The 14,536-nt window shown below is 47.9% G+C and overlaps 10 protein-coding genes across 10 annotated transcripts; 3 read left to right on the top strand and 7 right to left on the bottom strand.

Moving 5' to 3' along the window:
- Positions 1-71: 71 nt before the first annotated feature.
- PHATRDRAFT_32960 (predicted protein) lies at positions 72-902 on the bottom strand (the record flags this gene model as incomplete). Its single annotated transcript, XM_002177739.1, has 1 exon — positions 72-902. One exon carries the CDS (start codon positions 900-902, stop codon positions 72-74), a length of 831 nt encoding a protein of 276 aa, XP_002177775.1.
- Positions 903-1,116: 214 nt separating this feature from the next.
- Positions 1,117-2,305, bottom strand: PHATRDRAFT_43688 (predicted protein; the record flags this gene model as incomplete). Its single annotated transcript, XM_002177738.1, has 1 exon — positions 1,117-2,305. One exon carries the CDS (start codon positions 2,303-2,305, stop codon positions 1,169-1,171), a length of 1,137 nt encoding a protein of 378 aa, XP_002177774.1. The 3' UTR covers positions 1,117-1,168.
- A 603-nt stretch (positions 2,306-2,908) lies between these two features.
- PHATRDRAFT_9706 (predicted protein) lies at positions 2,909-3,415 on the top strand (the record flags this gene model as incomplete). The annotated part of the gene is made up of 1 exon (XM_002178058.1): positions 2,909-3,415. A coding segment is annotated over one exon (507 nt), but the record flags the coding sequence as incomplete, so codon positions are not given.
- A 1,210-nt stretch (positions 3,416-4,625) lies between these two features.
- Positions 4,626-5,721, top strand: PHATRDRAFT_43687 (predicted protein; the record flags this gene model as incomplete). The annotated part of the gene is made up of 2 exons (XM_002178057.1): positions 4,626-4,667; positions 4,876-5,721. The coding sequence occupies 2 exons, from the start codon at positions 4,626-4,628 to the stop codon at positions 5,641-5,643; spliced, it is 810 nt and encodes a 269-aa protein (XP_002178093.1). The 3' UTR covers positions 5,644-5,721.
- Positions 5,712-6,561, bottom strand: PHATRDRAFT_43686 (predicted protein; the record flags this gene model as incomplete). The annotated part of the gene is made up of 2 exons (XM_002177737.1): positions 5,712-6,184; positions 6,279-6,561. 2 exons carry the CDS (start codon positions 6,559-6,561, stop codon positions 5,718-5,720), a joined length of 750 nt encoding a protein of 249 aa, XP_002177773.1. The 3' UTR covers positions 5,712-5,717.
- A 392-nt stretch (positions 6,562-6,953) lies between these two features.
- PHATRDRAFT_43685 (predicted protein) lies at positions 6,954-8,426 on the bottom strand. Its single transcript, XM_002177736.1, has one exon. The coding sequence runs from the start codon at positions 8,248-8,250 to the stop codon at positions 6,970-6,972; it is 1,281 nt and encodes a 426-aa protein (XP_002177772.1). The 5' UTR covers positions 8,251-8,426; the 3' UTR covers positions 6,954-6,969.
- A 441-nt stretch (positions 8,427-8,867) lies between these two features.
- On the top strand, positions 8,868-10,042 carry PHATRDRAFT_43684 (predicted protein; the record flags this gene model as incomplete). The annotated part of the gene is made up of 2 exons (XM_002178056.1): positions 8,868-9,946; positions 10,038-10,042. The coding sequence occupies exons 1-2, from the start codon at positions 8,959-8,961 to the stop codon at positions 10,040-10,042; spliced, it is 993 nt and encodes a 330-aa protein (XP_002178092.1). The 5' UTR covers positions 8,868-8,958.
- A 35-nt stretch (positions 10,043-10,077) lies between these two features.
- Positions 10,078-11,232, bottom strand: PHATRDRAFT_43683 (predicted protein; the record flags this gene model as incomplete). Its single annotated transcript, XM_002177735.1, has 1 exon — positions 10,078-11,232. One exon carries the CDS (start codon positions 11,230-11,232, stop codon positions 10,105-10,107), a length of 1,128 nt encoding a protein of 375 aa, XP_002177771.1. The 3' UTR covers positions 10,078-10,104.
- A 549-nt stretch (positions 11,233-11,781) lies between these two features.
- On the bottom strand, positions 11,782-12,720 carry PHATRDRAFT_43682 (cytochrome b-561-like protein; the record flags this gene model as incomplete). The annotated part of the gene is made up of 1 exon (XM_002177734.1): positions 11,782-12,720. The coding sequence occupies exon 1, from the start codon at positions 12,703-12,705 to the stop codon at positions 11,782-11,784; it is 924 nt and encodes a 307-aa protein (XP_002177770.1). The 5' UTR covers positions 12,706-12,720.
- A 425-nt stretch (positions 12,721-13,145) lies between these two features.
- PHATRDRAFT_43681 (predicted protein) lies at positions 13,146-14,409 on the bottom strand (the record flags this gene model as incomplete). Its single annotated transcript, XM_002177733.1, has 3 exons — positions 13,472-14,409; positions 13,310-13,344; positions 13,146-13,268 (listed from the first exon to the last, which is right to left on the bottom strand). Exons 1-3 carry the CDS (start codon positions 14,175-14,177, stop codon positions 13,146-13,148), a joined length of 864 nt encoding a protein of 287 aa, XP_002177769.1. The 5' UTR covers positions 14,178-14,409.
- Between the last annotated feature and the right edge of the window lie 127 nt (positions 14,410-14,536).

Raw genomic sequence — 14,536 nt, 5'->3', positions numbered from 1 at the left:
GCTTACCCGTAGGCAGGCATTAAAAGCTCACTCTTGTGTTCCAGTTGTGTTCCCAGACTATTTGTTTGCTGTTAAACTTTAAGAGTCGAATCACACCTTTGAGAAAAAGCTTTGTGTGAAGCATCAACGGCTTTAACAATGTCCTTGAATAGGGTGTTCCGTATTGTAATACTTGATTGCTCTTCTACCATTTCCTTCGACGCTGGGAGGAGTCGCAGAAGAGTAGCGGGAAATTGCATTTTGATTTCAAAAGTGCAGTCAAAGTTGTAAGCAGTTCCAGCGCCAAGCTCTACAATTGAGACACAAGTCTTGGACCAGGCGTTGGAGGGGCCAAATCCATTAGGCTTGTCCTTGGCTCCCGTTATTTGGTTGAATAGCCAAACTACCGGCAATGCTCCCTCTACTTGCTGCTTTTCGGCAATACTGTAGAACTTGTATATGTACAATCCGTCGTCAGTTGAGTAGGCTTTTACGCCACTCAAAGCTTTGATCATCAGTTTCAATCCAGGAAACTTTATCTCGGTTCCCACTACCATGACTTTGTCCCCCTTTTCTGGAAAGTCTTCCTGACTGTAGTACCTTTGGCAAGCTTCCACCCACATGCCTTTGATCTCTGGAGTAACGAGCACTTCCTTGACCAGGCGGGAGCCACCGGCACTCAGCAAAAGATCACGTGTTTCGGGTCGGAACAGAAACGCAGCAGCCTCCTCTTTTCCGCATTCCGGTAGCACCTCTGATGTGTATTGAATGTCGCAGCGAAAAGTCAGCGAACTTTGGTCCCTGGTGGCGAAGAGAGGCAATCTGCATTGTGCAACGGCGTCCCGCGATAAAATGCCGGTAAAACCTTCGGAATAAACCAAAAAGCAAAAGGAGCATATTGAGAGAGCACTGACACGTCGCATGATTTAACAACTTAGAAAAGAATCGGTTCCTCTCGTGATGTAAGTGGTATCCAGAGTGTTTCCTCGAGTCGGCAGCTCCATCTCACCGGCGGTTCGAGAAAACGGGGGCGTACGGATGGTGAAGAAATGATCTGCCGCGATTTGTGGAATTTGAAATCGACAACCCTATCCTTGAGTTTCTACTCTACTAGCTAGGCGCCCGTAAACGGAATCTCCATAAAAACTTTTCATCCTATCTACATTCTCTAGCCGTAGCGCAAGTGACATTATATTATGCGAAAAACCGCTAGATAGCCTCTTTCTAGCTCTTCTCGTGAGCCCTCTTTGGTAGGCTCGATTTGCAATTCAAGCCCTTCAAGTTTCATAGCACGCAGCTCCTCCGCGTTTGGCAAACCTCTTTTCACCATGACAGGGTTGGACTTCATTTGCTTGGTCACGTGTGATGCACCTTGTGGGTGAACAACTATCAGATTCCCTTGAGAGCGTAGTAGAGATGCAGCTTTACGCAAAGACCTGGGAAGATCAGGTAGATCATGCAATGAACAGCAGAATATTATACTGTCGAATCCGACCTCATCGTTCAAATCTTGATATTCTTCTAAAAAGTCTGCGGCTTCGAACGTAGCTCCGCGATGCTGCTCTCGAGCATTGCGAATCATTTCTGTGCTCAGGTCAACGCCGTAGATCTGAGAGAGCGCAATCCCGCTCTCGATAAGATGGGGAACCAAAACACCGTATCCACATCCGACGTCTAAACAGCGGCCGGATGGACCAGCAGCTAGTACGCCATCGGCAACATAACTACATGCACGGTCCACGCGGTCCGAGATCTCCTTCGGCATTTCACCCAGCATAGCTTTCGCAGCTTTGGCGTCAGCCGAAGCGTCCCAAGTTATCCTTTGGAAAACATTATGTAAGTCATTCTCCGAAAAGTCGTACTCAAGGTACAGTCGCTCCAACTTGTCTTGCGCTCGTTTGGCCCCATCCAATTCCTGGAGGCTCAAGCCGGCTTGCTCCAAGACCGTCAGATCTGCGACGTGTGCATTCCTTGTTTGAAGTTGCTGGTATAGCTGTGTCGCCATTTGATAGTGTGGCGGTAAATTCATCATTTCATTCTCAATCTTTTGCTGAGTGGCCTGTGCGATCTCACGAGCTGAGGCTCCACCATACGATTTTTGCGCTCGCTTCACGGCCGATCTCTGATTCGCCTTTTTGATTGCGGGTGGTGTCTTTGCGCCGAACCCAGCACGACCCTCACCGCCAAAACCCTTGCTCCAGCACTGGGTCAAGTTTGCGCAAGAATGCGACCTCATTTGTCGACTGGAAAAACCATTGATGGTTGATATTAACCCAGCGACCAGCAGCAGCAGCAGGGCAGCTGGAATGGATCGTCGACTGGCCATATTTGTGTTGGTCCGGGACACCGAAATGCGTCCAGCTGGAATTCGTGAGAAAATCGCAGATGTTCGTCAGGAGGAGAAAAGGAAACGAGTCGCGGCACTACATTGCGGATGGTTGAGAGCATATCTCGAGAACAAGAAAATGAAAAACTCCATGAAAAACGAAAAATATATTTACGCAGGAAAATATCATCAAAGTCGTATAGGACATTTTCAGTCGGTCGGTCTAGCTCACAGTCTGTCCTCACTTCTATGCAGCAAGGAGGAATCTTTGATACGACTTTCGAACCAAGAAATCCGTTCTCTGTCGGCACCTTGTCACGTATCGATACGGCCTGCAGCGCAAATTTCGATACCTCCAGAGCTGAACGTTAATGTTCGAACGATATCTAACCACATCCGTTTTCAATGAAGCAAAAAGGTGCAGTCGCGGGAGCGAAAAAGAAGCCACAAGGTACTCGGAATAAGGTTTCCGGAAAAGCGGCGCATCGACGTGACGCTAACAAGGATTCTTTAACGAGTGGCGAGGCGGACGTCAAGCGGAGAAACGTGGAACAGCTGGATAGTACGGAGTTTTGCCAAATAGCCATCGATCCACTGAAAGGACTGCGGCTACGTATGTGGGACTTTGCTCAGTGTGATCCCAAACGTTGTACTGGCGCCCGGCTAGCAAAGCGCGGCAAATTACAACGGATGCCGTTGAAACAGCCGTTTCGTGGTATCGTTCTGAGTCCACGCGGAGAAGTTTCGGTGAGTCCAGCAGATGCGATGATCTTAGAGCAGTCTGGGATGTCACTGATTGACTGTTCTTGGGCGCGATTGGATGAAATTCCGTTTCGTCAAATGCAGTCCGGCCACCACCGTTTACTTCCATTCCTCGTCGCCGCAAACACTGTCAACTACGGTCGACCAAGTAAACTGAGCTGTGCGGAAGCCGGCGCGGCGACATTGTACATCTGTGGGAGAAAGGAAGCCGCCAAGTCGCTTCTCAAAGAATTCTCCTGGGGAGACGAATTTCTCAAGCTCAATGGAGAGCTTCTGGAGCTGTACTCATCCTGTGACACCGCGGACGATGTTGTTACTAGGCAAAATGAATGGCTCGAGAAAAATGAAACTCATAAACGCAGCGACGACGATTTCAATGACGAAAACGAAAAGATGGATCGAGGACTCCTGCACGATGGAGCATACGACATGTCAGAAGATTTGCCCCCGAGCGACAATGAGGATATTGAAGACATTGAATCAGAGGAGGAACTAGAACTAGATAGATTTGGTAATTTTATTGACAGCACTCGGAGGATGACATTTGATGATAAAGGAGCTGGTTAGCCTTGTTGTCATCATGATTATTATCTTGGTGCAATTGGACTACATCGTTTAAGGGAGCTACATTTACAGAAACACAAATGCTGATATGTATATTATGTGGCAATAATTACGCAATTTGACGTTAGCGGTCCATCTGTACGGTCATAGCGCGGTCTGCCGGCAGCTTGCTTAAATTGGGGTCAAACAAGAACCTTGTGCCGCATCAGGTTGCATCAGCGTGACATTTGGAAGGATTAGGTGAACGCTTCCGGGCATGTCAAACCAACCTGCTCATCATCTGGCACTTGGCACCGTCTCGGACAAAAGGCAAGTCTATCTCTCCATTACACAGTGGAATGGGGTATCCAACTCGATCGAAATGCACTGACAGTGAGTGTTAACTTTGGAGGGTTCTCTCGTACATAGATAGAGTACAAGCCAATTTCTCTTGAGAGACTTACAAATGGCTCCTTATTGACGATAGTTGGAGCGCATGCCATTATCCATCGTCTTGAAGGCGAAGGAAGGTTGGTCGTATGGTGTTTGAGAGCGTAGTAACTGTAAAGAGCGTAATCTGCGAAAAAATGATGCTAGAGATAGGGTTTACCAGTCGGATAGTTTTAAGAGGAGCTCTATTGTAAGTAACTGTAAGACAGACAACCAAGGCTAGGGACAAGGACCCACGATTCCAGAAACTGATGTCGTTTATGATAGAAACTATTTCTGTTCTGGTATTGGACTTTCGCCAATTTGTTCGCGACTGCTCAAATGCTATTGCCTTGTTGAATCTTCAAAGATGACGTCCACACTTCGCCATGCAAGATAAGCAGTTTTTCAAAATTGGCCTTGGAAACGGTATTAGATGCTTCAGGCATTTGTCTTGCTTCCTTAAAATCCATCGGAAGAAAGTTGCGAACCCGAGCGCGAACTCCTCTTACTGCGAACACAAGGCAGCTAAATAGATTTAAGAGACTAAAATTGCTGACATGTCGCATTTCCAACTATATTTATGATGTCATTGGTCCACGCAGCAAAGATTAAAGAAATGGACGTGGTACGTACGTAAATTTAAGTCATAGTTGCTTCCAAGAGTAACCGGAACGTCAAGAGTCGGAGAACCCTCGAGAGGCAGGAAGCATTCGTGTGCAACTTCCGACATCGAATGAAACTCTTGACACAATTTGATGCTGTCCAGTTGGACTTCAGATTTCGTTAGACGCGAAAAGACTTGGCGAAGTATGCGTTTCTGCTCTGATCTACAGGAAAAGCAATCTCTTATGAAAACGAAAGCGGTGGGACCAATAAAGGCTGCCCCTCGCCTGCTCTCGAACAAAACTTGTCGACAAAGGGCCGACACTGTGCAGCCTCCATGTTCCACGACTGAAGAAAAGCCTACGGCCCAAGAATCGCTTTTCTTCCCGTATCAAAAAAACACCCATAGATGCAAAACAGAAATTCCGACGATGATTGTTGCTATTGCTGGAGGCGACCGTTGCGTAGCCAAACTGGACTCTAGTGCGCACAAAGTGAAGCTCCGCGATCGAAACGCAACAAGATATGGAGTATATTTGGGTAGCAAGGTATGGAATCGCGCGAGCCGTGATCTACATGACTACCGTCTTGTTACTAGATCCTGCAATTCATCGTTACTGGGACGCCCGCTCCAAGGTCCTCCTCCTCTCTGGCGGCCATCTGCTGTGCCACATGACCCTTTTACTGTGTGCACTTCTAGAAGTTTGACCCAGCGTGCGATCTCTCCAATGAGCGTCACTTCCGATACATCGAATGATGACATCTCGTTTGCCGGCAAGGAGGTTGGCCTTCGAGGTGTTTCCCGTGTGATGAAGCCAAGGTTTGGTCCCAAATTTACCACCCAGCACCCGCACTTTAATGGCAGCAAGTGTATGCATCATATGTTGTCCACGGACGAGAGGATTTTTCTGGAAGCTGCTGCAAGGCTTGCCACGTATGGTAAATCAAATTATTTTGTCGAAGGCCGAGGAGCAGGTTCTTTGGTCGAATTGGGGTGAAGATAAGCGAGCCTGGAAAACAGTTTTGTGCTTCGTAGTTTCAGGCTTAACACATTTTAAAGAAGTTGTATATTTCAAAAAGACGGAAATTTATTATGGGGGATAGTAGGATCGTAAAAAATAGTTTTGTAACCATCCTTCTTGGCTCTCGCGATGTTTGCTCTGTCGTCGTCAACGAGGACTGTCGCCTCCTTCGGGAGACTTAAACCCGTCTTCGCTTCGACATGCTCTACTGCCAGGAGGAGCTGACTTCTTTTCCCTTCAAAAGACCCTCTAACATTCGCGGTTCCTCCATAGATAGGTATCTGAGCTGCATCATCATGAGCAACTGTAGCAGCGAGTACATCACTGATTAAGTCGACTTGATCGGAGAACGTTGCAACAGCGACATGGATGTCTTTTTGTAGGCATTCGCATATAATGCACCGAAACTCTGGTCGGACATACGGAACCAGATCGTCTGCCGACCACTTCCATCTACCACCAGTATGTATGCTAATGATTGTGAGGTCAAAGTCAATCGCAATCAAGAGAATCTTCCCTGCAAAAGTATTGATGTAAAAACCATTTTTAGATTCGCATTTCCGAGAGGATTCACTACTTGCAGATGTTCTTCACACCATAGTTATTCCTACCTTTAACAAGTCCTTCCACCGCTTCTATACAGGTAAGACTGATTCTGCCACTTTCATCTTCAACTTCGTCAGAGATTCGACCACGGGCATGGTTTTCAGTTAGTTTCGAATAGAAACTTCTCGTGTTCCAGCAATGAAACGCAACGATGCATAATCCCAGATATGATGCTAAGCGGGCACCTGTTTTCACTCGTATTAATCTTGAGCAAGAAGGGCACTTGGATGGACGTTCAAGTCTATGAAACGAAGGTCTACTTTCATTGCGGTCGTCCCGTTTCGCCATGGTTTCGATGCTGATTTCGGATGCCTACAGTCAAGACCTCTTGAGTTCCAGGGAATTTGCAGATACCCCAAAACGCTTTTCATAGTCAGTCCCGTGAAATTGCGACAGGCGCAAAACAATATTTAGACTTCGTCTCGCCATGTCACTGTCAATGTGCTGATGTGAAAAAATTTGTTTCCAACAAGTCAGCATGAGGACGAACATAAAATATTCTAACTGTAAGTAAAGCGGCATTCTCGGAAAGTGCAATGACGTGATTGTCTTTGGTCACGGAACATATAGAGCACTTCAAGTGAGAAGCCCTTCCCTCTCGGCCACCTCTCCTAGCCTAATCAATTCATACCTCGCCCAACAAGCGCCATATCATAGTAAACTTTTTCAAGAGACACCAGTGACGAAACAAAAATACTATTCTACAGAACACGCGTGTACGGGCACGCTGTCCTTATGGGAAACGCCATGCTGCAAACAAGTTTCAAGGGTACTCAGAATACGCTTGGTTTGCAGAGCAACGTTGGCAAGTTCCCGCGCTCCCGCTGTGGCCGGGTTGTTCTGCCATCCTAAACTATCGATATTCCGACAAAGATCACAAAATCTCCGCCACATCATAACGTCTTGAGGCGGCCCTGATGGTACATCCAACGCTTCGCCCCGTACCACTTCGAGTTTCCCGGTCATTTTGTTCATTTCCTTGTCATAGATACGGTAAGTTGCCAGTCCATCAGGATGGGGGATGACAAAGTCCGTCATGGTGGCGTACCGATCCCGGGAACGGACTTCCAGGACTTGTCGAGTCGGAGAGTTGGCATCGTACGACACGTGGAAATTCAATATTCGATTCTCGGTAAAGTGCACGGCACAATCTGCCGAGACCGGCTGACCGGCTTCGGAGTATTCAATGGCCTTGACCCGGGCGGAGACGGGCCGAGAACCGAGTCTAGTCAACATGAGCGCCGAAATCAGGACGCAGAACCGTCCCAGACGACGGATACAGCCCTGACCAGCTTCTAGGGGGAGAGTTACGCCAACCTTGTGCAAATCACTGTAATTGACGCTGAGCATAGCATTGATCGTTTCAATTTTGCCGAATTTTTCGTACAATACACAATCGAGAAAGGTCTTGACCCGATGATGATGAACAAACATAGTCGAGAACTGTACAAGCTTATTGTTTTGCCGTGCATCGTTCAACTGCTCGAAGAAATCGTCGTAAGACGTGGATTCCGGGTCATTCAACAATACGTGCTTGCCTGCCTTGATGGCGGGTAGCACGTATTCCCTTTGTTGGTCCGTAGGCACAATGATATACAAGGCGTGAATATCGCTGTCCAGTACGTGCTGAAAGCCTTCCGACCCGTACTCCAACGCGACCGAATCACCGTTTACAATATTGCACCGTTCCAGCCAAGCTTTCGATTCGCTTTCTCGCTCTGGCAACGGCACTTCCGGATCAGTGGCTCTATTCGTTTCATCTCCGTTGCTCGGATGGCTGTCGTCTGGGTTCAAGACGACGAGACTCGTAATGATACAGTTGGAAACTGGGTTTGAAATTGCGGCTACCGCCCGATCCGGAGAACTAATATCGAACAAGACCAAGCCGATCCGAAAGAGTTTCCGGGGGTCGGTCGGCGCCAGGCACGCCATCGGCGACGCCATTTGCGGATTGACACGGGAACCAATTCTGTGCATTCGAACAGTTTCACTGAAATTGAAGGCAACGAAAGAATTTTGCGGCAGTAGGAGCGAGCAATGAAGAAGGATAGTCTTTAGCGCGACTGAGATGATGTCGAAATAATAAAGGCAGGCCTCCGCTGTCTTCAAACGAGCGGAAGACTCGACTTGACTTGCTGACTGTCGGTCTATCCGACTCGGAAAGACGAAGAGTACCGTGCTGTTGAAGAAGGGAGGCGAGTGGGTTCGTTTGGAAAGGTGGCACGGCACGGTGGGAACTCCGGTGTCACGACAATCAGTGCCTCGAAAACAATGGTCGATCGGAAATCGAACTGTTCTCCACATCGGTCGTGTTTTTATTGGTCGACGTGAGCGAGCTATGAAGAATGACATTATTTGATTGGTTACCCAAGAAGAAAGCGCGTGTGAAATTTAGTCCACGAGTATGGTACTGGAATTATACGTAGAGTCGATAGTGATGCAGCGTATTGTTAGATGGGATGTCTGACCAGGAACCACTGTAAGCGGATTGATAGTCAGCAAGAATGTCCTCCCCCACAAGGCAATCGTAAAAGAATAGCCTGAATATGGTGTGATGCTACTTACATTGACATGTAAGTTCATTCTTCCAGCCAAAAAAAGACTTGCGTCATTTGATGGAAGATTGCGCAGCGATTTTGCATTATCCAGGAGGAAACAGCAACAGGTTAGAACGTTGTGTAGACTATGGTCACTTCTTTCTGTTTGCGCGTCATCGTTTTCTTTGCCACCACAATGGTTGCATCGTCCTCGACCGTTGCAACGCAACACGATAATGCAACAGCTAGGGTTGGTTTCGGGACGGCCGCACTGGGAGAAAGTTGTGCGAACGTAGTGTACATGGCGCTTGAAGAAGGCTTTCGGGCCTTCGATACCGCTGAAGCCGACTGGTGGTACGATCAAGCTGCCGTAGGTCGGGCATTGGAAGAATTTTTTTCAACGAAAGATGACTCTGTACTGGATGACGAGTGTCTCGATAGCGAAGGGCAGGTTTGCCAAGCTGGTACACAACCAGAGTGTGGATTGCAGAACTTGCGTGTTTCCACCAAGATTCCACCCTGGAGTCTCACGAGCACGGAAAACATTCGTCGCAACGCAGCGAACAGTCGTCGAGAGTTGGTCGGCTTTTGTCGGGACGAAGCGATGCTGGCGGACAACGGTATCGAGATAGCCAAACCCTTTCCGCTCGATATTTACTACATCCACGCACCCACCTGTTGGAAAGGATGGCACCCGAGGTGCGACGATCACCCCCCGCTGCTGCCTTTGCGCGAGTCGTGGTTGGCCATGGAAGCGGTCGTCGGACTAGATTATTCTGCGCGACGGATTGGACTTTCCAACATCCGGGTGGAGGAGTTAGTAGACCTGTTGACGTACATCCGTGAGCGAATAGCCAAAGCGGAATCGTCGGGGGCACCTCCGCGCATTCCAGACGTTGTTCAGGCCTTCGCCGATCCTATCCAACCAGCGGACGACTTGCGCCGAGTCTGTCAGGAAAACGGCATTGAATTTGTGTCATATAGTACCTTGGGAACGCAACATCGAAATGTGGTTCAAAATCCTGTTCTGATGAGTCCTATTGTACAACATATTGCTGTCAAGCACGAGCGTTCCACGGCAGAAGTAGTTTTGAGCTGGGCGCTCCACCACAACATGGGCGTGATTCCCCGTTCGAGTCAACGCACGCACATCCGAGAATTGGCACGCCTACTCAATAAGGAAAATGCTCAGTTTTTAGACGAAACAGACATTCATCAAATTGATAGCATGAAAAACACACTGTAAACATGGTATAGATAGCTTTTTGTCTTTTGCACAAGGTCTATGAAAACACTACCAGCTGTCGCCGCCATCGCCACCACCATCACCGTCATCAAAATCAAAGCCACCGTCGTCAAATACATCTTCCGTGTCGAGATTCTCGCTGTCGTTGAAGTCATCCAATGGTACCGTGTCAACACCATCATCGATATCATCGTCGTCATCGAGCCCAAACTCTAAGTCGCTATCGTCATCTACATTTATCATAGCCGTAGTTCCCCTGTTACTCTTGACAACACTAGACTCATCATCGTCGTCATCATCTTCGTCGTTCGTAAAACCCAGGGCCGCGTCCAAATCGAGGTCATCGTCCTTCTTTGTACTACTTTTTTTCGAGGAAGACTTCTTGTCGTCCAAAGAATCAGAATCGTCGTCCAGCTCCGCATCCAAGCCTAGATCCAGTAGGAAGTCGTCCAGTGCACCATCGTCCTCGTCCTCATCTGCATCATCCACGATTTCTCCCTTCTTGGGTGCCGCTGTAGCTGCGGCAGTTTCGAGTCGATCCGCATCCGATCCAAGCTTTCCGAACATGCCATCGCCCAAAGATATGGGATCATTCTCAATATCTGCGATGTCATCATCTTCATCGTCATCCGTAATAATCATGTCCCTTTTATCGGCTTCGGCCTGTTCACGTCGATCCCGGACGTCCCGTCGCACACCGGCTCGCATGGCGGCTTCCATTTCTGGAGTAGCCCAGCGACCGTGCATTTCGATAAAGTCCTCCATCGGGATGGGGTGTTCGTGCGGGGGGTCCCACTGATGATGCCACTCGATTTGTTGAAAGTGAGGCCAAGGTACTGGATCTGGATCATTGTCACCAATTGGTAAATCGTGGAAAGGCATGTTTTCCGGAGTACGGCCCGGACGCATCGTTCCTGGATATTCCATCATGGGCTCGTAGGTTTTTGGCAGGACGCTTTCTTCATCCTCCGGACGAAAATATCCCGATCCCTTCGGAGCGAAAATGAAACGCCGGGAGGTGGATTTAGCGTGACACGGCTTTCTCGTCACGAAAGCGCAACGGGGCGAGAAGGCTTCGGTAGATCGCGCGAAAAACAGCACTGAAGATATTGTCCTCAGGGCGCCCCGAGTCCGAAGCCGCTTTGGAACACGGTCGAGCTGCCGCCTCTTTTGCATAACTAATTTACAGTTTGAAATGGATGGATCTGCGGATCCGACACGAATCGTTTCATTTCTCAGAATAACACAAGGTCTGAAGCAGAAGGCAACTCACACCATCGCGATGTATTTCGCAGATTCGGCCATCACATTGGGCGGCTCTGCCGAGCGTTGACAGGAGTATCCGGGTTATGTATCGACTGACGTACCGACCAGGGGTAAATGGCCATACATATCCTAACCTTCCAGATAGTGATTCGCTATGATTACTCGATAGAAGGAGACCTGCCTACCTATCCTACCTCATTCCAGCCTTAATACTAATTCAAATTTAAGCGTTCACCAAATGAAAGTCTGTCTAGCAGAATTGCTATCAAAGTCTCAGAGAGCTTCCCTTCGCATAATCACTTGGCGCCCCTCTTTCTCTTAAAGGCATCATCCATTCTCTCCACTGGACTACACCATCATCCGGTTTACCACCATTTGAGACCCTTTACATTTTTAGTTTACAGGTGGCCTTTGTGCAAGATTGCATCGTACGAAAGTATCTTGCTTGCTTGAGCCCCATTAATTTACTCGTCTTTGTTCATAACGGCTACCAAAATTGTGGAGGGCAAAAGAGGTAGTGATAGCTGTTGAAAACACCAAGAAACCGAGGATATGGCCAACAAGACAAGGCAATGGAATCTTTCCAATATTGAGGAAAGGGAAAAGGTCGGCGCTCTCGACTTTATATGCACAGCCAATAAAGCCTTCCTTTTCCTGAATACCCAAAAGAATTGTCGTTGCTGTCAGAACATATATCAAAGGACCAGCAAAGACATGAAAGAGCAAAGCTGTTGCCTTTATTTCGGGAGTGACAAAACGCGGTGGAAAGGCGAATGAAAACAGACCGACAAAAAATTGGAGCGCATACAAGAGAATGACGGCTGCTCCGATCCACGAATGAAAACTGTACATGTTTGCGACAAAGCCACTCTTGGCATCGTTGTGCGACCGAAAGACGGCCAGCAGCGCAACAACGGCGCACAGCGCCGCCACCAACCATGCCGATCCGTGCACTACTTTCAGGCGACCCCGGTCTAATCTTTGTTGCAAAAAAGAAAACCGAAATGACAGAGAAGCTACCGTCATGAAACAAAAAGATGCTACCATGAGCAAAGGATGCCAGTTGAACACAAGTTTGGCTTGACCGCGTTTCCACGACAAACCTCCGAGTGTGTTGATCCACCAAATCACGACTAGCATGGCAGCTAGCGCCAAGATATGCGCAATTGTGTAGCTGCTCTCTTGTAGCTTCGAAATGAGATCAACAGTTACCTCATGATGGTCCTCAGACGAATTGGCATCTTCGTCGACACGCTCGGCTCCATCTTCCAAAAGAGCATTGGTAGACATGTACTCGTCACCAGGACGGTCCCTTCTGTTAAGCTGGCGGCTAGCTTTCAAATCGAGAGCGTTCTTTGATCTGTGCAGTGTATTCTCGTTCATTGACTGTGAACTCACTGTTAAGGAGGGCAATGAAAAACTGAGGGTGATTTTGTGTTCTCGGGATGACGAATCAGGGCGTGTGCCTCCATAGAAACGACACGGCTTCGAAAATTGTGGGTGAGAAAATGTGATTTTCTTCGAAAATCGTTTGGCAAAAAGAGTAGACAAAAAGAAATGGAAGGGTCAGGGCTTCATGTCATTTGCCTCAGAGTCAGACTAACTAATGTAACAGTAACACTAACCTAATCTAAACGTAAACGCAGGTATATCTCTTATGGACTGGGACAACAGAATACGTTTATTTCATCTACCAGGTATATTGCATCTCGAAAGAAATGATACGGATCAGAAAAGAAAAGCAAATTACACTAGTTGACCGTCAAACTTTAATTCAAGTTCATTCGATCTCTTCAGCCTTCAATGCTGTGACTCCCGTGATCCTATCGAGGAAGCGCCATCGTTTGCACCGAATGGCCCACTCGATGCTTGAGCACAACAAAAGTATGAACGCTTCCAGGCGTATATTGTGTGTCATGCTGCTCCCATGAGTCGCCTAAATTTTTCTGACAAATATGACAGTCAGCTACCCTTGGAATACACCTACTTTCGAGAAAAGAACTTGATCATTGCGCATGATAGCTGCATCAACATTAATACCCATAAATGTTACAAAAAGAAAGCTACAGAAAATTGGGGCCCCACAGTAGTTCTTCATGAAATCCAACACGCAGTCGAACTCGTTTCTAGTTGACTCAGCAACACACACCTTGTGTTATGCCGTCCGACATTCTTTGATATTTCCTGGATGCCGATTCGCAAAAATCGTCAATTACCATGAGAAAGAGTCCTCGTTGCAATGTTTCTTGGCGCTGTTTACGAATTTGCAAGGCTTCAGCCCATGCCTGATTGACTTCGGTTTCGGAAAAGCCCGCATCTTTCTCCAAAAGGGCACGTCGATCTCGGTAGGGAATTTTCAGATGGCGGCGTTTCCGTCGGGGCATTCGCGCACGTTCGTAATCGTCCAAGTGGATTTCTCGGGTTGCTCCAAGACGTTGCCAGCCTAGGGCTACTGGTGGTCCTGAGGTGGCGGAAGGGTGATCTCCAAGGGTCATGTTGAACTCACTGATATGTAGGTGACCAAAAGACACTGTTTGCTTAACCGAAGTGTCGGTACAAGGAATTTTCTTGCGCAAGGCAGATTTAGGGTTGAAGGTCTCACAGGCGACGCATCCCATTAACGAAGCAGCCCAGCCATCCAATATGGAGGAATCCGTGTTTTCGTTCCTCAACGCGTCTGTATCTACTTTCGTTTCAAAACTGCTGTTGTCATCGCCCTCGTCGGGTGGTAATAGCTCGATGCTATGAATAGCTCCCCCCTCCCCATTCTCTATCGCCTCAACTTCGATGCTTCCTATCATCGTCAAATCCGGGTAATCCTCATTCTGCAAATACGCTACTTTCGGACCAGACATTTTTCAGGTTGTCGCTTTGGTTGCTGAAGACGAATTATTGTGAGGACTCGTCCTTGTAAATTCTGGTGGTGGCAGCGCTGACTGAGTGCATGGAGGAGGGTCGTAGCGCGGTTGTTGATTCCTGTCAGTTCAAGTGCGCGTTCGATAGATTATCGAACTAACAGTGATGTCAATCTTATGAAAATGTTCGACTACTTATGCCTCTAGACTACGTAAGTGCCAGTGTGTCTTTACAGGTCAGCAATGTAAGCACAGGATCAAGCGGAGCTTCCATTCTCAGACCTAATTTGGCACGCATCCCGTGATGAATGAGGGAGGGCTGGTCGGCGCGCTCCAGTGTAAAATTTAGGATCTCAACG

The sequence above is a fragment of the Phaeodactylum tricornutum genome, chromosome 2, assembly GCF_000150955.2.
Source record: "Phaeodactylum tricornutum CCAP 1055/1 chromosome 2, whole genome shotgun sequence".
In the NCBI taxonomy this organism is placed as follows: Eukaryota; Bacillariophyta; class Bacillariophyceae; order Surirellales; family Neidiaceae; genus Phaeodactylum; species Phaeodactylum tricornutum.
Note: the sequence above shows the minus strand (reverse complement) of the source record. Positions and strands in the feature narration are given on the sequence as shown.

Bases quoted from the DNA above. Each gene is read 5' to 3' on its own strand.
- PHATRDRAFT_43685 (XM_002177736.1), bottom strand. From the start codon at position 8,250: ATGCACAGAATTGGTTCCCGTGTCAATCCGCAAATGGCGTCGCCGATG.